This window comes from Ovis canadensis, chromosome 10, assembly GCF_042477335.2.
Source record: "Ovis canadensis isolate MfBH-ARS-UI-01 breed Bighorn chromosome 10, ARS-UI_OviCan_v2, whole genome shotgun sequence".
Classification (NCBI taxonomy): Eukaryota; Metazoa; Chordata; class Mammalia; order Artiodactyla; family Bovidae; genus Ovis; species Ovis canadensis.
This window is the reverse complement of record NC_091254.1, coordinates 48,002,493-48,027,713: the sequence shown is the minus strand read 5'-3', so window position 1 is coordinate 48,027,713 and position 25,221 is coordinate 48,002,493. Positions and strand designations below refer to the sequence as shown.

The 25,221-nt window shown below is 46.2% G+C and overlaps 1 protein-coding gene across 2 annotated transcripts in view; it reads left to right on the top strand.

Annotated features, from left to right (window-relative positions):
- The window catches only part of LOC138446887 (phospholipid-transporting ATPase IB), a 480,129-nt gene that overhangs the window by 93,250 nt on the left and 361,658 nt on the right, over positions 1-25,221 (top strand). For both annotated transcript variants that reach the window (XM_069602276.1, XM_069602277.1), the window contains exons 3-11: positions 4,213-4,312; positions 4,746-4,844; positions 5,645-5,690; positions 6,356-6,396; positions 10,445-10,518; positions 12,287-12,356; positions 13,601-13,728; positions 15,213-15,324; positions 22,676-22,841. In XM_069602276.1, coding sequence (XP_069458377.1) covers positions 4,213-4,312; positions 4,746-4,844; positions 5,645-5,690; positions 6,356-6,396; positions 10,445-10,518; positions 12,287-12,356; positions 13,601-13,728; positions 15,213-15,324; positions 22,676-22,841 — 836 coding nt within the window. The remainder of the gene's footprint in view (positions 1-4,212; positions 4,313-4,745; positions 4,845-5,644; positions 5,691-6,355; positions 6,397-10,444; positions 10,519-12,286; positions 12,357-13,600; positions 13,729-15,212; positions 15,325-22,675; positions 22,842-25,221) is intronic.

Genomic DNA, 25,221 nt, shown 5'->3' with positions numbered 1-25,221 from the left:
CTTTGGAAATCAACTTGAATTTTTCTCCCAGCTGAAAATTCGCACTCAGACATCATTTCAGGGTTGGTCCTGGGGCTGCCTTCTGGAGGTCAGATTCTGTAAGTGCTTGTGACTTGTGATGGGTGGGGAGCCCCCGACCCACATTTCTCCAGGCCCTATTTTCTGATGGGTTGTTTCCCACACTTGCCAGATTGTGAGAGTTTCCGCAAGGCGTGTGTCCAGCGCACATGTAGCCAACTGCGTCAGGTCCTCAGAGAGGCCTTTGCTCACAGGTCACCTTCTCAGCGACATGGTCCCTTATCAGCACTGAAAGCAACCTGTTCCCCCGCCCTCCATCCCTGGTCTGTTTTCCTCCATGGTCTTCATCACCATCTATCCTGCCATGCATTGGTTTTTAAATCTCACTCTCCTCTAGAATGCAATTCCCTTGAGACTATGCTTTTGTGACCCTCCAGTTTCCCACAGTGCCCGGCCCAGTGCCTGGTACATAGATGGGGCTCAGGACGTACCAGTGGATGGATGGATGGATGGGTGGACATTTGTCAAGCCCCTGGTCATTCTCCATGTCACCCAATTTCAGGAGACACTGGTTTGTCAGGTGTTTAGATGGACTGAACCACAGGGTCCGGTTCTGTTTCCTCCTGGGCATCTCTCCCCGTGCCCCAGGCCCGGCGGACTCTCTCAGTGCCTGAGATTCTCTGGGAGCCGCTGCCGGGCCAGGCTCTCAGGCGTGCTGCCGCCTGCAGACTGAGGGGGGACGTGGTGGGGTCAGTGAGCTCGCCCACTGGACAGACTCTTCTGCTGGGAAGCTCTTCCTTCCCCCAGGTCATCCTGTACGTGTTCTTTGCCTGGGGCCGTGATGGTAAAGATCTCCCATCCCGTTGCATCATGTAGTGTTCAGCTGGACTGAACTCAAATGTGAGATTTGAATACATCTACCTCCTCAGGCGGAGAAGGTGATGGCATCCCACTCCAGTACTCTTGCCTGGAAAATCCCATGGACAGAGGAGCCTGGTAGTCTGCGGTCCATGGGGTTGCTAAGAGTCGGACATGACTGAGCGACTTCCCTTTCACTTTTCACTTTCATGCGCATTGGAGAAGGAAATGGCAACCCACTCCAGTGTTCTTGCCTGGAGAATCCCAGGGACAGGGGAGCCTGGTGGGCTGCCGTCTATGGGGTCACACAGAGTCGGACATGACTGAAGTGACTTAGCAGCAGCAGCAACCTCCTCAGGGGTAGCTGCCACACAAACTGTGGTCCTCAGACCAGCAGCTCTGGTCTCACCTGGGAGCTTGTTAGAAATGCAAAATCTGAGACCCATGTCAGACCCACTGAATCAGGAAGTTAGTCGCTCAGTCATGTCTGACTCTCGGTGACCCCACGGACTGTAAGCCACCAGGCTCCTCTGTCCATGGGATTCTCCAGGTACGAACACTGAAGTGGGTTGCCTTTCCCTTCTCCAGTGGCTCTTCCTGACCCAGGGATGGAGCCCAGGTCACCTGCATTGCAGGCAGATTCTTAACTGTCTGAGCCACCAGGGAGGCCTCACTAAATCAGGATATGCATGCGATGGTTAACCTCCCATGTCATTTTGGCTGGGCCACGGCACCTGGATATCTGGCCAAACATGTCTCTAGATGTTTCTTTCAAGGTGCCGTTTGGATGAGGTTTACATTTAAATGGATGGGCTGTGAATAAGGCAGGTTACCCACGGTAATGTAGGTGGACCTTGTCAGATCAGCTGACAGCACTGATGAGCAGAGAGTCACCTCACTGAGGAAGAAGGAATTCTGCCGGCAGATGGTGTTCAGACTCGAATCGCTACATCAGATCTTCCCTCAGGCCTCCAGCTCTCCAAAGCCTGTCCTTCTGGCTTCTTACGGAGGCTTCATGGCAGACACACAGTTGAGTGAATCATCGAATCATTGCCTGTTGGTGATTGAAATCAATCTCCAGCCCCTCGTCTCTCTTAGGAGGGGGCAGGACTGAAGTTTCCAACCCTCCGATCATGTGGTTGGTTCTTCTGGCAACCAGCCAGCATCCTAGGGGCTTTCCATGAGTCACCTCATTGAGGTGACTAAAGATACCTTTATCTCTCTCTCAACACTGTGGCAGTCCCCAGGGTTTTGGGAGCTCTGTGCCAGAAACTGGGATGAAGACCAAATATATGTTTCTTGTGATGAAGCACAAAATCATGGCACCTTATGCAGGAGAAGGCTAAAGATAACTCAAGGATGCCGGTAATCACCGTGTGATGAAACCCCAGGCTGTCGCTGTTGTTCTTGCCTGAGGCAGTGGCCACAGATGGTCCATGGAGCGGCTTCTCAGCTCCATCGGGTGGCCTCTGGCTGCTGTGCTGCTAGAGTTATCTGTTTCACGTTCCCTTCTGCCCTCCCAGGTCTGGTCACTCTCAGGCCTTTTGGGAGTACCTGTGCTTCAGGTGGCCTATCTTCTGAGCCCTTGGCTCTTCTGTCTGGTGCTTCTAACTGAGTGTATTTGCAGTTCAATTCAGCCATGTCTGACTCTTTGTGACCCCATGGACTGCAGCACGCCAGGCTTCCCTGTCCAGCATCAACTCCCGGAACTTGCTCAGACTCATGTCCATCAAGTCAGTGATGCCATCCAACAACCTCATCCTCTGTTGTTCCCTTCTCCTCCTGCCTTCAATCTTTCCCAGCATCAGGATCTTTTGTAATGAGTCAGTTCTTCGCATCAAGTGGCCAAAGTATTGGAGTTTCAGCTTCAGCATCAGTGTATTTTAAACCTAGAAAATCTCTCGAGACTGTACCTCAGATAAGAGTTGGCTTCAGAAGGTGAGCTAGGACCCAGACAGGTACTTTTATGGATGAGCCTTTGAGCAGCTAAAGGAGGCATGGTTCATTTTATCCCTTAGATCTCCAGTTCAGGCCTTTTCATTATTTCACGGTTCATTGATTATCTGCTATGTGCCAGGAATATATGAAGTCGAAGTTGTTAAAAAAAAATTCAAGTGAGTAAATTTTAAAGATCATATTGGCTTTATTCAATGATTCATGAGTTGGGTAGCATTCCACTGAGCAGATAGAAAGGAGCTCTGAAGAGCTGGGCAAAGTGGAAGACTTTTATAAGCAGATAGGAGCAGGCAAAGAGGCTGTGAGCAAAGAATAGGTTGTTGGGGACAAGGTCACCTTCCTTTGGGGGGACGCCATGGGGGTCTGTCAGGCAGATTACCTCCCGAGTGCTCAGCAGGTGATTCCAGACTGGTTGAGAATACATTCCTGAGAGAGGCTGAAACTCATCTGTTACATCTGGCATTGAGTCTTGGTTTGGAGATGTGGGCTGAGCACAAGTGACTCCATTTTGGGTTTGTTATTTCTTTTTTTTCATAAGGTAAATAATCTAATTATTCCTAGAGTCTATTCTGGGAGTAGGTAAATATAATACAAAGCAAAGCAGAGACTATGAAATGGAGGTGTAAACACCACACTGTGACTTGGGGGAGGAGCCTTCGAATTGGACCAGACTTCACGGGAGGGTAAGATGGGTAGGACCCTTTAGTCCTGGAGACACCACAAGGAAGCAAAGTACGTTGGCTGTGGAAGCTGGAATGTGGATGAACATGTCTGAGCGAAGGGTGTGTGGAAGTGGGGTAAAGTGTCAGTGGTGAGTGGCCAGAGAGGTGCATTAAACGGCCAACCATGCACCTGTTACCGTGCTTGGCAGAGTTGACTGCATCGAATCGGCAACTGTGTGATGAGAATTCTAGTGCACCACCAATCCCAGGGTGATAATTCTCCCTTGACTGTGAGTTTCTCAGCTGATGCTTCACCTCTTTGTGTTCATATCTTACTGCATTGGGAACGTGTACCTCTTTCTGTTTTGTGATCTTTGACACATATCTTTATCTTTAAAAACATCATTTGCATGCTCACTCTGTTCACAGCCCGAGGCTCCCAGAAGGTGGGTTCATGTCCCTGCTTACACCGTGTGGCAATAACCAAACACACATCCATCTAAGTTTGAAAGCCAAGATCACATTAGAAGATTTTCTTAGGAAAGGTGTCTTTTGACACGATGAAGCTTCGTAGGAGCGGGCCAGCACAGCAATGTTCTTATCCTGAGTTTTGAAATATTTTGTTCTTACAGTTACTTGTGTTATTTTGGAATCTTTGTTTTCATTGTTTAGAATTTCTGTCTATACCTGATAGGAGTGTTGTCCCTTGCCCTGACAGTACGGCCAAGTACAGCGTGGTGACGTTTCTACCTCGATTCTTGTATGAGCAGATCAGGAGAGCTGCCAATGCCTTCTTCCTCTTCATTGCCTTATTACAGGTGAGGTTTATATAAAATTCATAGCTTTAATTGCATGCAAAATAAGTTCTTGCTGAAAGGCCACTTAACTGAGAAAGTGTTGTCATACTTGATGAAGTTTGCCTCCTTCATCCAGTCACTGTTTGCATGAATGCAATATTTGCACAAAGGTAGAGTTCTTTAGGTGTTTGCTTAAGGGAATTGCAGTTGTGAAAAGAGGCGTTGAAACATGATGGTGGGGGTCCCACTTTAACCCTGTTTTTGTTCCAAACACAGAGATGTCGGGTAAAATTTTAAAGACATGTAACATACTTAGCTAGTTTTTTAAAACAAGGTAATCACTTTGCAACAGGAATGGAACTACAGAAGAGTGAGGAGTGAGTACTGTATTTTCTTTTTCATGGAGAGCATTTTAATGTGCCCAGTCCCTACTTTTGGTCTCTTTATCTTACAGCAAATTCCAGATGTATCTCCAACAGGAAGATACACCACCCTGGTGCCATTGATCATTATTTTAACAATCGCAGGCATCAAAGAGATTGTAGAAGATTTTGTAAGTTTTTTGCTTTTGGATAATAACAACATTGTATTGACTGTAACTTACAACTTATTTGTTGCTTTGGGGTCTTTTAAGACAGAAAAATTCGTCTGTAGGCTAACCAGCCTCTCAAGGCTTGTGATGGTATTTTGGGGGAGAAAATGTGCACACACAAAGTCAGAAATGCCCCTACAGTGAGACAGAAGTAGTTCAGTCTGTGTTTACTGACGTCAGGTTGTCTAGAGCAGCAGCCCTGAGGTTATTTTTACTAGACTCTTCTCCCTCTCATCCTTGTCTCAGTGTCTCCAGGTTCACTGGCTCATACTCTCCTCTGTTTTCTGTCTTTTTCTCAGGTTCTCTCTTCTCCCCTTCCTCTCTGTCTGTCTCCCCCTCTCTCTCATACGTGTACACACATTTTCCTAGAAATAGATAAATGAATAAATGCAATGTAAATCAAAGCCAAGGTACTTTATCCATAAAGTTCTTTATCACTAAAATGAACTCAGTTGTTTGTTGGTAATCATGTAGAATAATTCTTTTTGTTCAATCTACAACAATCTAGGAGTAAAAGGTTTATACTTCAAAGTGCTTGTTCCTTGCGATAGCCAAAATATAAGCATTTAAATCTCATCTATTGTTACTGTGTTAGCCTCTGAAATTTAGTGAGTGACCTTGACCATCGAACTGAATTTTAGGACATTAGTGTTCCTGCCAGTTGCCTTCTTTGCCCTGTTTTTGCCCAGTCTTATTGTTCGCTGTTTCAGTTATTCATTTGGAACTTTTGAAACTAATCTCTTTTTTCCTTTCTGTAACAGAAGCGACATAAGGCAGACAATGCAGTTAACAAAAAGAAAACCATAGGTAAGATTCCTGGCTGACTCACTTTTTCTGCTAGAAAACTTAAGAACAAGACTTGTATTTAAGGAATTTTAAATTGGTAGTTAATGGTGTTGAGAGAAATTGAGGGAAGTAATCTATAAAATACATTAAAAATAGCAAAATGACAGACAAGTCCAACAGAAGGTGAGTCCTAGTAGTTTAGATTTGAACAGGATTTGTGCAGAATTTAAGAAAAGATGGTGGTTTTCAGGAGCGAGACATACTTTATGTCCGTAAAAAGTCAAAGCATTCATACTCCGGCTTTGCAATTGCTCCCTACCTCTGAAAACTTATTCTAGCATTTCTAGAATAGTAGCTCTGTGTTATCAGGGGGTGCATATGTGTTTTGGTAAAATCTTGTAGCAGCACAGTGATGTCCTTTACTTCATATGGACTAAATATGCATAGATGTAACTTCCTTGCATACACATGTATTTATGTGCGTGCATTGCTGTATATATGGTATGTAAGTTCTTGATGGGGCTCTGTTTTGGGGAGTGGTGGTGTTACACCTTTATGTCTAAGGACATGGTGTATTGGACTTAATCAGTGGAATTTTAAAAGGAACCTTTTGGAGTTTGGAAAGCTGGTCTTATTCTGATTATCATCGGTATTAACCAATACATTGTTTTGTTTTTCTTTGTCAGTGTTAAGGAATGGTATGTGGCAAACCATTGTGTGGAAAGAGGTAAAGACTGATTTTATTTTTTAAATTTATGTATTTTAATTGGAGGATAGTTACAATATTGTGATGGCAGATATGCCAGAAAGTACTGCCTTGGAGACTTGTAATTAATTGTTACTGTAGATTTTGGAATCCAGTTTGTGTTAAGACGCAAGCCATGTCCATTTCAGGTAAGTGTGGCAGTGTGGTTTTCCCCTGAGACTTCCCTAGAACGGGCGTGTGTATCCTTTGTTCCTGGATCTTCTAGGTGTTCTCGCATGTCGGCTCAGAGCTGGCAAATTCATTGCTCTTGATGGATGTTTCTGAAAATTCACAGCATTTTCTAGTTCCTAAATCCAGTTCAAGAAACATTTTCCTCTGGTCTTCTGTTGCTATCTTAGTGTCAGTTCAATTTTTTTAAGATTTTTTTTTTTAAACTTTTGAGATTCTCACTTCTGACCTTTTTGGTGGAAAGAGTTTGGGTCTGATTAGCACTAAATCTGAAATGATGGAGTCGGGGTTTGGAATCATCTTGTGTTGGTCCTGAGGCTGAGAGTTGTTGATGCTTTTAGCTTTACAAGAGCAAGAAGGCTTTGCATCCACATGCCTGGAGGTTGGAGTTGGCAGGGCTTGAGAACGGCCTGGTGATTCGGTTGTTGCTAGTGATAAACTGAAGACTGAGAAAGGATCTGCTGTGCCATCTGGGTGTTTCATGTCTACTAAAGTTGGCTTTTTCAGGGAGTGTCTGTTGTGACTGGAGCTTAACGGTCACAAGATGTTCTTGGAGTGTGACTCATGATTCCAAGATGCAAAGCTGACTATCTTCATTTCAGAAGAAGACTGTGTTTTAGAAGGGTGACTTATAATAGTTTCTGTTGCTAAGCATTTAATAAGCAATGTTTCAAAATGTCTCTATAACCTTGTGAGTCTTCAGGATGCCCGAGATGTGGTAATGCAGCCTTCATTGTAGTTCTTTTCTTTTAACTCTGTTACTGGCTTACATTAAGTCCCCGGTAATGGCACCCCACTCCAGTACTCTTGCCTGGAAAATCCCATGGACGGAGGAGCCTGGTGGGCTGCAGTCCATGGGGTCGCTAAGGGTCAGACATGACTGAGCGACTTCACTTTCACTTTTCACTTTCATGCACTGGAGAAGGAAATGGCAACCCACTCCAGTGTTCTTGCCTGGAGAATCCCAGGGACGGGGGAGCCTGGTGAGCTGCCGTCTGTGGGGTCGCACAGAGTCGGACACGACTGAAGCGACTTAGCAGCAGCAGCAGCAGAGTTACATGATAGCACCTTAACCTGATAGACACCCAGAGGTCCTGTATTGTAAATACTGACTGATCTCACTTGGATCTCATTTCGAAGTGGGAAGGCCCTTGGTCAAGTGGTTGGAAATTCTTGCCTCTGCAGAGGGTGGCAATGCTCCCAGTACTAGAGAAACTCTAAAGCCTCCCAGACATTGAGGAATGGCTTTTCTCTCCCTAAAGTCCCTGCTGCCACTCCCCGCCCCCTCCCCGGAAAGGCAGTCATCCTGGCCAGAGTGGAGAATTATTTGAATCTGGGATCTCCCGGCACGGCTTGAAATTGGAGTGATGAGCTCAGAATTTTGGATCTAGGAGCAAATGGATTCAGATTCCTAAATCTCATTCTGTTTCCCACACACGTGTGCTGAGAGAGGAGAAAAAAACAAAACAAAACAAATACCTGTTATATGCTTTGCTACATGCATTTTAATTTCAGTTAAAAATGCATCGTGCTTATTTAATTGGATCTCTTAGCATGGACCAAGCTTCCCAGGTGCTGCTAGTAGTAAAGAACCTGTCTGCCAGTGCAGGTTAGACATAACAGACTGGGTTTGATCTCTGGGTAGGGAAGATCCCCTGGAGGAGGGCATGGCAACCCATTCCAGTATTCTTACCTGGAGAATCCCGTGGACAGAGAAGCCTGGCAGGCTGCAGTCCATGGGGTTGCACAGAGTCAGATACGACTGAAGCAACTTAGCACGAAGCATGAAGAGCATGGACCAGAGGCAGTCTTAGGAGCTGAAATGCAGATAAGAATTAAGCCTGGCACCTGCCCTTGGAGGGGTTTTAAGTGGTCAGGCTTCAGTTGCCACCCCAGTTGCCTGGTCCAGTGATGTGTTGAACTCCTCTCTCAGACCCAGCAACTCCAGGCTGGGGCCTCAGAATTTGCATTTTTAAGAGTTCCTCGGTGAGGTTGATGGTGTTGGTCCGGGAATCCCACTCCAGAATCACAGGTGTAGTGGAAGTGATGAGCAGGTAAACAGGATGCTGTATGGACACTGAGCCCTGGGGCGGGGCCTGCCTCAGTTGCCCGGGGCCATCAGGGAGGGATACTTGGTCTGGACCCACTGGTTCAGGTCAGGAAAGGCTTGCTTCACAGATGTTCCAGTGAAGAGCTGCTGCTGCTGCTAAGTCGCTTCAGCCGTGTCCGACTCTGTGCAACCCCATAGATGGCAGCCCACCAGGCTCCCCCGTCCCTGGGATTCTCCAGGCAATAACACTGGAGTGGGGTGCCATTTCCTTCTCCAATGCATGAAAGTGAAAAGTGAAAGTGAAGTCTCTCAGTCATGTCTGACTGTTAGTGACCCCATGGACTGCAGCCCACAGGCTCCCCCGTCCCTGGGATTCTCCAGGCAAGAACACTGGAGTGGGTTGCCATTTCCTTCTCCAATGCACGAAAGTGAAAAGTGAAAGTGAAGTCTCTCAGTCATGTCTGACTGTTAGCGACCCCATGGACTGCAGCCCACCAGGCTCCTCCGTCCATGGGATTTTCCAGGCAAGAGTATTGGAGTGGGTTGCCATTGCCTTCTCCGGCAGTGAAGAGCTAACTGGGCGAAATTAGAGGTGGATGGAGAGCCAGTGCATCTTCAGAGCTGCTCAGTGAGGCTGAGAAGGTGTGAGAGGACAGGTGATGAGAGGTTGGGGTGATGTGCGGGGCGAGGGGTCAGGCTTGGGGAGCTGGCTGCCTCTCAGGTCCGCAAGCACCGCGACTCGAGCCTGAGACTTGGAAGCTGGAGTCGGCTGTGCTGGTTCTTCAGCTGCAGCAGCAGCTTCAGGGAGGTCTCCGTGACCCTGGCTCTTTTTTCCCCTGCACTTATTCAGAACTATGAGCAGCCCTGTGAGGCAAGAGGGGATTCAGGGACCATTGAGGGGCTCTTTCCCTCCTTAAGAAACCTTCCTCTAGGTAGTCTTACACACGTAAGGGACAACTGCGCATAAGGACACAAGATAGAAAGCTATTTTCGAATGAAATTCCAAGTAAGTAGTTTCTCATATATAAGAAACTTTTTAGTACTTTTTTTTTTTTAATCTAAGAAGCATTTCTACCCCATTAGCAAAGACAAGGGAAAGCCATAATTTCCCTGTCCTCCCACTTTGAACTAAAAAAAAAATTCATGGCCTTTCTTCTTTTGAAAACATGAGTAATTTTCCTTTCTGGTTTTTGCCTTAACTAATTGCTTCTGATTTTCTTCCATGTAATTAAACAATTCACATAAAATGTTTTTACATTAAGAAAACGTTTTCAGGTTTTGTAAGTACTTCTGCTTGTGTTGGTTGTCGAAATAGGTATGTGTCGTCTTTGACTTCATTATGGGATCTCCTTTAATTATTTGCCTTTCTTTCGCCTTTAAATTGGATATGAACGTCAAATGTTTACACGCACGGGAAAGGGGTGGCCCTGGGGAAGGGGGATTGATCCAGACAGGCTCTGGATCTGTGCACTTGGCCACTCGCCCTTCTGTCCACAGCCATGGGGATGGACCTGCGTGTGTTTGTAAGTGGATGAATAGCTGTGAGAAAGTGGGACCTTGATCATTGTGACTCATCTCTCTTCTCCTGCCCCTGCATTCAGCATCATTGTGAAAAGGCAGTATTACCATTCGTCTGTATTGAAATGTTCTTACTGTTGTCGAGGAGAAGAATTTGAGCTTCTCTGCCTTGAACATCATGGCACAGTTACACAGCAATTTTTCCTCCAGATGTTTAACCACTTTGTGCTTTCTTGTCTCTCATGGGTCTGTGTCCTTGTCCCCGGGTTCTAGGTGGCTGTGGGAGACATCGTCAAAGTCGTCAACGGGCAGTACCTTCCAGCAGATGTGGTCCTGCTCTCCTCCAGGTCAGGTGGGCTTGTGGGCATGGCTTTGAAGTCGGTGTTGAGAACAGTAGAGTGTCCCCTGGTGCCTGGAGAGGACTCCGGTCACCTTCTGTCCATCTCCGGGTCACCACCCCCTCCCACTCTCCTCCTTTTACCCCTTTGCGTTGTCCTGCCTTCACATTGTACTTTTTCCTGAACTTTTCTGTTTTTTGATTCGTTTTCATCTCGTGGCTGTTCTGGGCTATTCCTCATTGGTAGGGAAACATTTCAGAGCAGTGGAGTGATGTGTTGAGTAGCATCGAGGTCACAGAGTCTCTGAAACTTGAGGACCAGCTCTGATGGAGGGTCTAGCCCAGCAGCCTTCCCCAGAATCCAGGCCTCCGTTCACTGGAGGTTCAGAGACCACAGGCATTTCTCAGTGTCCATGTGACTTGCAGATGGCCCATATTTTGCCCCCTTTCTGTCCAAGCATCGTTGCCTTGTTTTCTAGGTAATTTGTGTCACGGAGATGTCATCACCAAGGGGCATAAGTGATAGACATCTGAGTCCTTGACTTTCCCCTGGATGACACAAAAACATCTATCAGAGAAGAAAAGCCCAAATCAGGATAAGAATACACTTGAACTTGAGCTCAAGGTTAAACTAGATGCTGTATCGATGTGCTGCTGGGAATCAGCTGTCACACTGGGTGTGTGTAATTTGAGCACAGACAGACTTTCTTTTATGGGACCGGATCACTCATTTTGTCAGATTTTAAGTCTTAGCACGAATTTTCTCCTTGAGATAAGAAGCTTAATAAAAGCACCCCAGCCCTGTAGAGCAGGAAAAGCACTGTATACGCTGGGGCAGGTCTCATGTTTGTCCCTAATGACCAGTAACCAAGAAACTCAGAAATAGTAAAAGGTTGATCACTTGATGGTTTGGGTTATGAGGATTGGATGTGACCCTCAGAAAGCCTGGTTTGAAGGCAGCGTGTCTGAGCAGACGTCACTTCACCCCTGTGCTTGCTGGTGTTTGTGCCAAGCCACCTGCTGAGCACGTTAGCCCATCTAACCTTCCCAGCAACCCTAGACATCCCTACTTGGTCCATGAGAAATCATAGGATGCAGAGAGATGGGACAGCTGACCGAGGTCACACCCCCAGGAAGGGCAGTGCCAGGAGACCGTACTTGGCTGCTGGTCGTAAAATCTGTTCTCTTAACCCCAAACTCTGCTGCCCAGATCTGAATATCTGAACTCGGGGTGTAGTCTCTGCCATGCTTATGTTTCTTCTTTGAATTCTCTGTCCTTGAAACTAGGTGTTTTGAGTAAAAATTTGCTGGTAGACACAGTAAAAACTGTAGAAGGAAAAGGCCTGCAATCCCCTGCCTTGGTTTCTCAGCTCCTCCAGCCGTGATCTCGTTCAGAAGCCGCGAGTGCGGCTCTTGTGGGCAGGCAGTTCTTGTGGTCAAGAGCAAGCCGGCCTCCGACTTTCAGGGTCCCTGAGCCCACTGGGCCGGTCTAAGCTGGGACATCTTGTATACTTCCCATCGCGTGCCTGTCCCCTTCTGTTCCTCCTCTGTTGCTTCTGCCCACGTGGGGTCAGGTGCCGTCGTGTGCGGCCTTGCGGGCGGATCACTGGACTAGAGTGCCCGTCTGTCTGCCCGGTCAGTCGCTGCTCCTGCGGCGGTCGAGTCTGACACCCCTGTGAGGGTCCGCCAGCAGAGTTTCCGTGGTGGAGGCTCTGTCAGCCGTGACGTGCTGGAGTGGACCTTACTCAACTTGGCTGTTTTGTTTTCTCTCTCCTTAGTGAACCTCAGGCAATGTGTTACGTTGAAACAGCCAATCTGGACGGGGAGACGAACCTTAAAATACGTCAGGTAACGTGGCCCTTTACCACTTGCATCGACACGGAGCCCAGATTGTAAAGGCGCTTCCTACAGGTTAACCGTCGGTGCTGTTTCCAGAGCGAACAAAACGTTCAGTCACAAAAGGTTATGCCTTCACCCTGATAGGATCCGTGGGAAGAGCACGGTTAGGAGAGGGATTCCTTGGGAGTGATGACAAAATTAGAAAAAGTGGGCTTCATTAGAGCGCAGGCCACACAGGGAGCCATGTCTTGGCTTATATCTCACTGGACTCTCCACATGTTCGGGTGGCTGGAAAGGGATTCTGGGAGAGGCAGTGGGCTGCTCATGCAGTGGACAGAGGATCCAGATGGGCTCTGGGTGCCTCACTGGACTTTGTTGTTTTCATGGAGATTCTCATTCTAGGAGTAGTACATTAGATTTCCAGTGTACAAAATGTCCATGCCTTAAATAAAGTTATTCTTACCATATATTTTAATTCTTGAATGGAGATTAGTCTTTACTAGAAAAGTTTTAAGTTTCAACTAACAATGATTCATTTTGACACTTCAGTTTTCTGCGGTACCAAGAGGAATTTGATGATTCTGTCCACATAGTTTTCATTTCTGTGTTAGATATTTGGCTTAGACATTTTATTTTTCTCTTTAGAGAAGAGTTACAGGGCATTACACATCACAGTGTATTAAAGGGGTCCTTTATGCTGTGTTTATGGTCATGTCAGGATACCGCTAATGAAGGATGCTTTCTGTAAGGTGTTTTGGTGTGCTGATTATCATACGGAAGCTCCAGTACTTGGCCACCTGACGCGAAAAGCTGACTCAGTGGAAAAGACCTTGATGCTGGGAAAGATTGAAGGCAGGAAGAAAAGGGGACGACAGAGGATGAGATGGTTGGGTAGCATCACCGATCAATGGACATGAGTTTGAGCAAACTCTAGGAGACAGTGAAGGACAGGGCAGCCTGGTGTGCTGCCGTCTATGGGGTCTCAAAGAGTTGGACAGGATGTGTCAGCATAGTAGTAGAGTCTTGACTTTCTGCTTTGTTGAATTTTTTTGAACCTTTTCTATTCGGTTGCTGGGGCCAAAGCCACCTATGACCCATCCTAAGGGGTTGATACGTTTGAGGACCCCCGTCCCCCAAAACTATTCCATTTTAGTCGATTTAGTCTTCCCTTTGGGTTAACAGTAGGGGTGCTGAGTGTTGTTCCTAAGCCTGGAAGGTTGTGTTCAGTTTCCTCTTGGGGTTGAACGTTTTAGGGTTTGAGTCACACTGCGGACATGCAGACGAGGGAGGTGCTGATGAAGTTGTCTGGGACCATAGAGTGCGAAGGGCCCAATCGCCACCTCTACGACTTCACCGGGAACTTGAACTTGGATGGGAAAAGGTACCACTTCCTCTTGTCTTGGTGGTTTTTATTTTAATCCTTCATGTGACTTAAGAATTATATGTAGGAGCTTTGGGAAATATCAGTTTATCTTCTGGTTTCATAATGTTTTAAAACAGATTTCTCCATGTTGAGCTTTTTTTGAAACACCATTTTAAATCAATTTAAGCCTTCCCTGAAATTTAAGGAAAGACCTGATTTTTGGCAAGGAAATGTCACAAGGGTCTGAAATGAGGTTCACAAAACTCACCTGGTGTGTCTGTCTCTGTGTATTAACCATCAGGTAGAAGCCTCGTTGGTTTCGAGTGCATAGAGTTGTGCAGAAAAGCAGAAGAGAGGTGTCTGAAGTGTATAAAGGCTAACAGTTATTACGGAAACATCCTTTTTATTTATCTTTTTGCTTGCTTCTAAGTAGTCTATGCTTTTAGCAAGTTAAATGAAAGGACAACTGTCCTCCCATTAGAATGTTCATGGCCCTGTTGTCTGTATTATGTCATCCTTGTCCTCTTGGCATTTGCTTTATCATTTGAGTCATTTTTTGTCATTACGTTGGGGTGCAGTGTCTCTCTTCTGCTCATCTTTCATCACCATGCCTCTTACTAGCGCTCCCCACCTTCACATTTGAACATACCCAAAGGAAAAGGACCCAGCCATAGGAATCAACCTAAGATAACTCTGACAACTCTTAAGTGTGACAGCTCTCTTGGTCTCATGCAGTCCGCAGAGCAATTCTGTAGACTATCTTTTAAAATTTCTAAATTCTCACTCAGGCTTTTATTTAATGAAGTCATCTTTAACAGATCTGATATTATAGCTTTGGTGTGGTTTTTTTTTGCCCTATAATCTATAAACTGACTTTCCCAAATGAATAAACTTCTGGTTATCTTAGCATGTTCGTTTTTGGATACCGAGTTTCCTAATAGAGTTATACGGAGAAGGCAATGGCACCCCACTCCAGTACTCTTGCCTGGAAAAGCCCATGGATGGAGGAACCTGGTAGGCTCCAGTCCATTGGGTCGCTAAGAGTCAGATACGACTGAGTGACTTCACTTTCACTTTTCACTTTCATGCATTGGAGAAGGAAATGGCAACCCACTCCAGTGTTCTTGCCTAGAGGATCCCAGGGACGGGGGAGCCTGGTGAGCTGCCGTCTATGGGGTCGCACAGAGTCGGACATGACTGAAGCGACTTAGCAGCAGCAGCAATAGAGTTATGAGACAATATTTCCTCTTAATGTTTTAAAGAAAAAAAAAAAAAGAAACCTTTTCTGTGTTGATGAATGGATGAGGTCAGCCTTTCTGTGTGGGTCTCTTTTGGGGTAGATTAAGCCAGTGGTAACCTTTATGGCCCCCGTGTCCCAGTGAAGTAGTCTGAATTTGACTAAAGGAAACACTTCATTTATTGCGGGTTTTTGTTTAAGGGGGAAGCTCATGCTCGTTTTTTTTGTACTCTCATTGAATATAAATATTGTTTCTTGTTTTTAGCCCCGTTGCCCTTGGGCCGGACCAGATCTTACTGAGAGGCACACAGCTTAGAAACACTCAATGGGGCTTTGGCATAGTTGTCTACACTGGACATGACACCAAGCTCATGCAGGTAAAACATTTCTGTGCTGAGAAACAATGCCAATTTTAGTCTTTTTTTTCCTGTTTGTTTTTTTTTTTGTTTTGTTTTGTTTTTTAATGGAGCAGAGGGTGGAAAATGCATATGTTGCATTTAAGAGGCTCGAGTTTTGTCTGTGAACCTAAATTTGGAAAGGAGGGACCTTTATTTTGGTTCCCAGGTGGTTTTTCCTGGTTTTCTTTTATTGTATCAGGTATTTGTTACCTCTTGCCTGAAATATCCACCATCTTTATCTTCTGGATCTAATGGGACAATCAGTCCTCACCTTTTTTGTCTTCAAACTCAAGGCAGGGGATTTGTTCTAACTTCTTTATTTTTCTCTCTACTTCTCCTTCTCGCATGATTGATTGAGATTTTATAGGAAATTGTCTTATTTAAATGAATTGTAGGCAGTTGAAAATCAGTTAGTTTTGAAATCATGTTTGTTCTTTGTATCCTATACCAAAGAGAAAAAGTACTAAAATGATTTTGTTCCTTCTCTAAAATGATTTTGTTCATTTTTTAAAGATTATTATTATCATCAGGATTGGCTTTTCAACTTGTCTGCCCTTTTGTATAACGTCCGAGGCACATGTTTGGTGATATTCCTTGATTTAAAAGTGTTTAGTGGCCACCATGCACCATGTCTTGTGGCAGGCTGTGTGGATACAAAAGTGAAAGGCCCAGTCTTGCCCCTCCCCCCCAGAGAGTTAGATAGACCGAGGAGTGATGGGGATTGCAGAGTGGAGAGACGATTGTGTGATGCAGGTCATTCCCGAGGGTCACGGGTCCATGGGGACTTTCCAGGTGGCTCAGTGGTGAAGAATCCATCTGTCAATGCAGGAGACACAAGAGATGAGGATTCAGTCCCTGAGCTGGGAAGATTCCTTGGAGTAGGAGATGGCAACCCGCTCCAGTATTCTTGCCTGGAAATTCCGTGGGCAGAGGAGCCTGGAGGACTACAGTCCATGGGGTCACGTAGAGTTGGACGTGTCTGAGCATGCACACACACACACACACACACACACACAGGTCCATATGGAAGGCCAACCAGCCCAGCTTAGGAGGTGTCATGTGACCAGATACCAAGAAGCACATTTTAGATGTTGAATTGAAGAACAGAGGCTGTTGTGTTGGTCCACTCTTGAAGGTCAAATGATATAGGAGGAGAGAGTTAGCTATTGATTAGGACCAGTGGCGGAATAGGCGATAGCACCCCACTCCAGTACTCTTGCCTGGAAAATCCCATGGACGGAGAAGCCTGGTGGGCTGCAGTCCATGGGGTGGCGAAGAGATGGACACAACTGAGCGACTTCACTTTCACTTTTCACTTTCATGCATTAGAGAAGGAAATGACAACCCACTCCAGTGTTCTTGCCTGGAGAATCCCAGGAACGGGGGAGCCTGGTGGGCTGCCATCTATGGGGTCACATGGAGTTGGACACGACTGAAGTGATTTAGCAGCAGCAGCAGCAGGACCAATGGGGTGGTATAGCCCAGTGTCGACACCAGCTGGTCACTGCAATGCAGATGGGAGAGGAAGGTCGAGGGGATTAGAAGAGCTGAGACTCACTGAAGTGGAGGAAGATTGATGAGTGACAGGCGTCTGTGCAGGGCACTTGGCTTTGACCTCCCGGGGCAGAGGGTTTGTGGAGTGGAGGGACCCAGGCCTGATTCCCAGGGGGTAGGATGCTAAAGGAAAGCTGTCGGAGGCTATTGAGGAATGATGGACGACGCAGGGACCACAGCATTTGGTGACCGTAGGATGAGAGCCAGGTAGAGAGCGACGCCGAAGCCAGTGGCTCGAGTCCTCAGGGAGTGGGGGGAGGCAAGAGTTGGTGGACTTGCTGGGCGAAGGGGCAGAAGGTGGTGTAGCCAGTGCAGGAATGTTACATGTGGGTTTTAAACACAGCACTGGAGGAAGAAAGTGTCAGAGTATTCGGGGGTCCTGAGTAGACGCTTAATAACACTGTCTTCTGCAGCATGGGAGTCAGCACAGAGACCCCTCTGCCAGGGGAACCTCCTGGGAAGCGTGGGTGAGGCAGGGGCAGGGAGGAGGGCCTGGGGCCGAGGGCAGTCCTGGTGCTGGAGGCAGGCGGGTTGCTGCAGAGGGCGTGCTGGGCAGGAGGGGTCCATGGCAGCTCGCAGAGAGAGGAGCTGGTGAGTGCTGGGAGGCAGCTCCTGAGTGGATGAAGTCTTGTGCTTACCTGGGATACACCTGCTCCAGCCTTCCTGCAGTTCCTCACCTGTCCACCAGCGCTGATCAGAACAGGTGAAGTGTGTGGGTTTGGAACAGCTGTGCGGAAGACCTGATCTCTGTGAATAGCTTAGTGCCCTGCCACCTGCGGAGGGTCCTCACCCTGCCCCAGCCCGGCATCAGCAGCCAGCGGCCAGAGCTGGAAGCTCCGGCGGCCGCACTTCACCTCCGTCTTTATGATGAAGTGACAGAGCATGAGGCTCAGATTTGGGCAGGGCCCTGAGGCTAGTTTTCAGGTTGTGCATTTTACAAATGTGACCGCTCGCTGACATTCCTTGTACCCTGAGTGGTTCTTTTTTCAGGGTGCAGTACTGTTTCTCTATGGAAATCTTGGGCTTCCCCGCTGGCTCAATGGGTAAAGAGCCCACCTGCAATGTAGGAGACTCAGGAGATGCGTGTTCTGTCCCTGGGTTGGGAAGATCCCCTGGAGAAGGAAATGGCAACCCACTCCAGTGTTCTTGCCCGAAAAAATCCCATGGACAAAGGAGCCTGGCTGGCTAGAGTCTGTAGGATCACAGAGAGTCATACACGACTGAGCGACTAAGTGCGCTGTTTCTCTAGACCATGTGTTGGTAATACAGCTTTGTTAACTAAGGTGTAAGAGATAATTAAGTGACACTCAAGAGTGATTCTGCCCTCCCTTCAGTGAACAAGGTACACTAAGTGAACTCATGAGGTCTGTGTCCCCTGAGTGTGCTGGGCACCTTCCTTGCCTCTGCATATGGTAAGCCTCTTTGTGAGGCTTCTTGCATGTTGACTGCTCAAGTGCAGAGTAATGGAAAGCCCCAGGAACAGCTGTGCTAGGGTTGCTGTGCCTTTAGGGCTAAAACAACAAGTGAAGATAATGAGCTTTTAAAAGGAATATAATATAACACACGTAGCTGGAAGCCATCCTGTTTGTGAAGTAACATTTCCCGTCTGTACTTGTGCTGCTTAACCACAGAGAGGAAACACTGTTGCTTTAGGGTTCTTCTTTTTTGTTTTTTTTCAACTCTCACCTCAATGTCTTTCACTCTTCAGAGTTCCCTCATTTCATGTGGAGAGTACTTACTGGTAAAAAATATTTCAGTGTCTGCTGTTTCTGTTGATTGATTGAATGGGAAAGAGATACCGTCACATTAATAACAGCAAGTAGTGCCCCATGCATTGTTCCAAGAAACTTGCATTTATGAACTCACTGATTTCTCACAACAGTGCTATGAAGAATATGAATTGTTGTTCCCATTTTCTAGATGAGGACACAGGTGCAGAACCTAAGTAAGTTACCAAAGTTATATTCCCAGTAAGAGAGAGCTGGGATTCAAATCTAGGCAGTCTGGCTCCTTGTTCTGACAAGTACCTTGCGGACTGTTTTCTTAGAAGGGAATCAAACGTGTAAAGTTCAGGCCTGATTTAAGGTTTTGCAAAATCTGATGTTTTGGCCTGTTTCTATTTAGAACTCCATCACTCAGAAGTAGCAGTATTTTCTGAGAATTTTGGAGAGGAACTTAAATCAGATTCCTACTTGCATTATTACAGGCTCATCGCTACAAGGAGAAATGCTTAGGGAAGGGGTGGGGTGGTCAGCACGTAGATCTTGTGTCCCCTAAGTGCATGGGCTGAAGCTGGAAGTTTTGGGTTGTTGCTCTTGTGTTTAATGAAACACAGCTTCTCTTAACCCAGTTAACTGGCCAGGATTCAAACACTGGGAGAGACCAGAAGTTATTAAACTTACAGAGTCATAGAAATAATGTTTATTGTAAATTTTTTGCTACTTGTATCTCCAATGAATGTTTATTACAAATAACTTTTAAAAGATTGGGGTAGGCAGTCTTGAAACGGGTCTTCTGGCTCATGCCATGAGGCCAAAGGTGATGTGTCAACCCTATCAACTTTGAGATGATATTTGATAAGTTGGCCTTTACTGATGGATTTCCATTTAGATTCCAGAGGCGAATTTTTAAAAAATCTTCAAAGGATGAATAATTTAGTGAACTATAAAGTGAAACTAAAATGAAGCTCCAAAATCACTGAAGATGGTGACTGCAACCATGAAATTGAAAGACGCTTGTTCCTTGGAAGAAAATCTTTGACAAACCTAGACAACATATTAGAAAGCAGAGACATTACTTTGCCAATGAAGGTCCGTCAGTCAAAGCTATGGTTTTTCCAGTAGTCATGTATGGATGTGAGAGTTGGACTATAAAGAAAGCTGAGTGCCAAAGAATTGATGCTTTTGAACTGTTGTATTGGAGAAGACTCTTGAGAGTCCGTTGGACAGCAAGGAGATCAGACCAGTCCATCCTAAAGGAGATCAGTCCTGAATATTCATTGGAAGGACTGATGTTGAAGCTGAAACTCCAATACTTTGGCCTCCTGATGTGAAGAGCTGACTGGTTGGAAAAGACCCTGATGCTGGGAAAGATTGAAGGCAGGAGGAGAAGGGGACGACAGAAGATGAGATGGTTGGATGGCATCACCGACTCGATGGACATGAGTTTGAACAAGCTTCGGGAGTTGGTGATGGACAGGGAAGCCTAGCGTGCTGCAGTCCGTGGGGTCACAAAGAATCAGACACAACTAAGCGACTGAACTGAACTGAAAGTGAAATGGAAAAAAAGAGTGTATATGAAGGAAATGGTGCTATGCTGTTTGGATTCTTATAAGACTACAAAATCACTAGCTTTGTGACTCCTAGACTCCCCAGCCTCACAGAAAGCCATAGTGACAGTAGTCCTGGGTTTGGGGATAGAATTTGGATAAGTTTCAGCCTCCTGTGGCCTGAGATTCTCTATGGAATGTAGGAATGAGTCGCCTCTCATTTTTATCTTGATTTTGTTCCCACGTTGTGACTTGCAGGGACATTTCCATCCTAGCTCTGTTGGGGTTCGATAGATTGGGAAGAGGGAGGGAGAGAGTGGACTCGAGCTGGCACCATTTTTATGGCCAGTCAGTGCCCTGCAAGCATTCAGATCACCTGATCTTGCGAATCGGTGTCGCCTGTAGAGGGGCAAGGCCCAGGACTCATGGGAGACTGGCGGGGAGCTCCCGCCACCCCACCCCCACTGTTCTCCCCTGGCTTCTGCTCTGTCTTCCTCCAGGAAGGGTTGTCACCATCTGCTATACTACTGCGCCAGTTTCCTCTTGCTTCTACAACAAATCGCACAAATGCCGTGGCTTACGACCACATGAAGCTCTTACATGACGTTCTGTAGGGCAGAGGTCTGATGAGGGTCTCATCCACATCATGGTGTTGGCCAGCAGCCTTCCTCTTTAGAACATTCCAGGAGGTTCCAGAGGAGACTCCTTTCTTGCATTTCCCAGCCTCCTAGAGGCTGCCTGAATTTCTTGGATGGCAACCCACTCCAGTATTCTTGCCTGGAGAATCCCATGGACAGAGGAGCCTGGTGGGTTACAGACCATGGGGTTGCAAAGAGTTGGACATGACTGAGTGACTAAGCATATCCATCTTAGGGACTTCATGGCTCAGTGGTAAAGAATCTGCCTGCCAATGCAGGAGACTCAGGTTTGATCCCTGGGTTGGGAAGATCTGGAGAAGGGAATGGCAACCCGCTCCAGTATTCTTGCTGGGAAATCCCATGGACAGAGGAGCCTGGCGGGCTTTAGTCCATGGGGTCGTAAAGAGTCAGACATGGCTGAGGGACTAAACAGTAACATCCATCTTCAGAGCATCAGCACTGCATCTCTTTGGCCATCTGTCTGTAGTTATATCTCCCTCTGACCATAGCTGGGAAGGGATCTCCTCCTTCTCTGCTTTTGAAGACCTAAGTAAGTAAATTGGGCCCGTTTGGAGAATTGAGGTTAATCTCCCTAAGTCATACCAGAAAAGCCCCTTTGCCGTATAAAGGAACATATTCGTGGTCCAGGTCATCTTGGGGAGGACCGTTATTCTGTTCACCACAGCTATCTTCAGAGATTTTCAAAAAATGACTTTGAGTGAATACCTGTCCATTGCAAACAGTTGTGTTGACTCTTCCACTGCAGAGGGTATACAGTTCCAAAGGTGACGTGCTGCTGCTGCTGCTGCTGCTAAGTCGCTTTAGTCGTGTCCGACTCTGTGCGATCCCATAGATGGCAGCCCACCAGGCTCCCCCGTCCCTGGGATTCTCCAGGCAAGAGCACTGGAGTGGGTTGCCATTTCCTTCTCCAATGCATGAAAGGGAAAAGTGAAAGTGAAGTCGCTCAGTCGTGTCCGACTCTTAGCGACCCCATGGACTGCAGCCTACCAGGCTCCTCCGTCCATGGGATTTTCCAGGCAAGAGTACTGGAGTGGGGTGCTGGTCCTCAAATCTGGTCTTAGTGAAGCTTTCTGGACTCACTCGCTTACTGTGTAGCTGGGCTGGTTTCCCCACCAGCAGTGAGAAAGCAGGCCATGAGCATTTACAGACGGCTGCACTGTCTTTCTGCTTTTGTCGTTGCTTCCTGCCCTTATTCTGTCTGTTGTTAGGCCCTTAGGACTCTGTTCAGAATTCTCCTGGCCCCTCAAGCTTTCCTGACTCTTCTTTGTTTCTTGTTCACAGTTTTCCAGATGAACTCTTCGTCTATCCATTTATTTTTGACACCTACTGTTCTATTCTGCATTATTGATGTGTGCGTTTGTGTATGTCTCTCCCCCACCACCCGCACCGCCCCAATTAAAATTTGAGCTACTGAGCTTAAAAAATAGCTCATCATGTGTTAATTACAGAGCTATGTTATTCCTTTGAAGATTCTAGATTTTCCTGATGTAGAATCTTTGTTTCAATTAGCAACATCTTGATTTCTTTAAAACTGGATGTAAATGACGTAGAACCTGCCATGTTCTAAGATCACACAAGTAGCTAATTTTTTGTTAAAATGTAGTCATAAGAAGTACAGACTGAATCGGGTAGAGTTGAGACGATTTTTAGAGTGTGTCTTCTGTGTTCTTTATGTAAAACTAGGTGTTGATTGAGGCACATAGTACACTTTAAAATTTCTTTGTTTATTGGGCAAAGAAAATATGGTCTTTTTATTTGCTGAATTTGGTTAACGTGCCTCCTTTTCCCCCTCCTCTTGGCCCCTGAGTGTGTTCTGTGACCCTTATTGACTTTAAATGCTCTTGTGCAGAATTCCACCAAAGCCCCTCTCAAGAGGTCGAATGTGGAGAAGGTAACCAACGTGCAGATCCTGGTGCTGTTCGGCATCCTCCTGGTCATGGCCCTGGTGAGCTCGGTGGGGGCTCTGTACTGGAACGGCTCTCAAGGAGGGAAGAACTGGTACATCAAGAAGATGGGTACGTGCTGGGCGGGCTGCTGGTTGACGTGGTCCATCCTTCCGAGTACGTGCCATCCTTTCTCCTCCTTCACCCTTGGGCAGTTGTACACAAAGCCCATCTTTTGAAGAACCGGAAGAATAGGAGTCTTGTGATAAAGTGAAGGTGGACTCATCTGGGGGTTGCTGTATGTTCAGATGATTATTTCTTAAAGTTACTTATGTTTTGGCTGCCCTGGGTCTTCACTGCTGCGTGCACGCTGGCTCTAGTTGCGGCAAGTGGCGGCTACTCCCTAGTGGTGACATGCGGGCTCCTGCCTGTCGTGAGAAGGCACACGGGCTCCAGAGCCTGTGGGCTTCAGTACGTTAGGTGTATGGGCTCTGAAGTTGCGGCACACGGGCTCAGTTGCCCTGAGGCTTGTGGAACTGAGCACACGTCCCCTGCACTGGCAGGCAGATTCTTAACCACCGGACCACCAGGAGAATCCCAGATGATTCCTTTTTGATTGTTAGTGTTGGAGTTATTTTCTTAGCGGTTGCTTTAGGAATTACGGCATAGGTCTTAATTCATCAGCGTCGACTTCAGATTAATACTAACTCAATTCCGATAAAATACAGAAACTTTACTCCATTGTAGGTCTGTTCTCTCCCCTACTGTGTGTTGTTATTACCATGTGTATTATATCCGTCTTTGTTATCAAGCCAATAGTACAATGTTGTACTTACTGCCTACATAATTTTATGTCTCTTAAAGAAGCAAAAAGAAAAAAAAAGTGTATTTATAGAGTTGTTTCACTTTAACTTACTTATTTACTTTTATTCCCAGTTCTTTTCATTTCTTCCTGTGTATCTGAGTTACCAACTTGTCATGTCTTTGCTTCACATACCTTTTTTTGTTTCCTGACTTCTTTTTGCTGACATGTATTTTACATCGGGGCTCCCCTAGTGGCTCAGTAGGTAGAAAAAAAAATTCTCCTGCTCTGCAGGAGACTGCTTGCAGTGCAAGAGACATGGGTTCAATCCCTGGGTTGAAAAGATCCCCTGGAGAAGGAAATGGCAAGCTACTCCAGTGTTCTTGACTGAAGAATCCCATGGACAGAGGAGACGGGTAGGCTACAGTCCATGGGGTCACAAAGAGTTGGACATGACTGAGCAACTAAACCACCGCTGCCATGTTACATCTAGATAAGTCCATCATGCAATTTTATAATCTTTTACCACTTAAAAAAAAATCCAAGTGAAAGTATAGAACATATGTAATTATATTCTTTTATAAGTACTTATATAATTACCTTTATTGCCCTTGTTTCTTTATGTACATTGAATTGCTGTCTGGTGTCACTTCCTGTTGTCCTGGAGAATTTCCTTTGTTATTTCTTATAAGGCCGACTGGATAGCAACAAATCATCCCAGGTTTTCATCTTGGATTTAGGGGGTCAGCATAGCTTAGAAGTCAGCCAGTGGGTGGTCAGAGGTTGTCCTGACCTTCCCTCGAGCCAGTGAGGGGCCAGTTCTTTGATCTGTGTGTGGCTTCGGAATTGGCCTCACTGATGGGAAGTTTAAAATTGACCTCATATTCAATCAGGGACTAGAGGCTCACAAGGACTTGTCCCGTCTTGTGAGCAGGTGCAGCCTTGCACGTGGACCTATCCTCTGGACCACCAGGGCTGGGTATAATCTTAGCTAGTTTCCCTTGGCCATCTTTCCACGGATCTGCCTGTTTAATTTCTGTCTCCTCTGCTGGTTTGTTTGCCCCTACTGGTATTGGGAGAGATTTGTCTTCCCTGATCAGGGATGTCTATTGTTTTTTCACAGTGCCCTAGGCATGGCAGTTTTATGCTCTGCTTCAGATACTGTCGGATCCCTCAGGCTGTTCCTGTTCTGACAGTCTGTCCCACCCTGGGATAGAATTTACACAACGTGGGCTGGGGTGGGGGCGGGGATGAGAGTTGCCAGTCCTCAGGGCCCTCCCCACCTACCACCCAGAGCAGAACTTAAGCAACATGGATCTGGGGGAGAGAAGGAAAAAACAGACTTTGGCTTAAATGCCAAAGTCTCCCACTCATTGAGATTGAGCAGTTATTCTTGAATGCATGCTTTTGAATTTTTCGTGTGCTCTCTGATCGGTTTCTCAGCACTTTGAATGCTTGTTCTGATAGTTCTGTCCAGTTTTATGGCTTCTTGTTTTGAGAGAAGATTTGCTAATCTCCTTCCACAGCAATTCCAGAAAAATAAATAAAATTTAATGACAAAATAAATAATGATAAGTTGAGTAACACATTTGAATTTTAAACTTTGAAGTATTTTCTTGGGATAATTATTATTCCCACCTTTCTTTATATTTTGGTTAAACTGATGAAGACATTTTTTCTGCCTTTCCTAGTTATCTCATATAGAAAGCT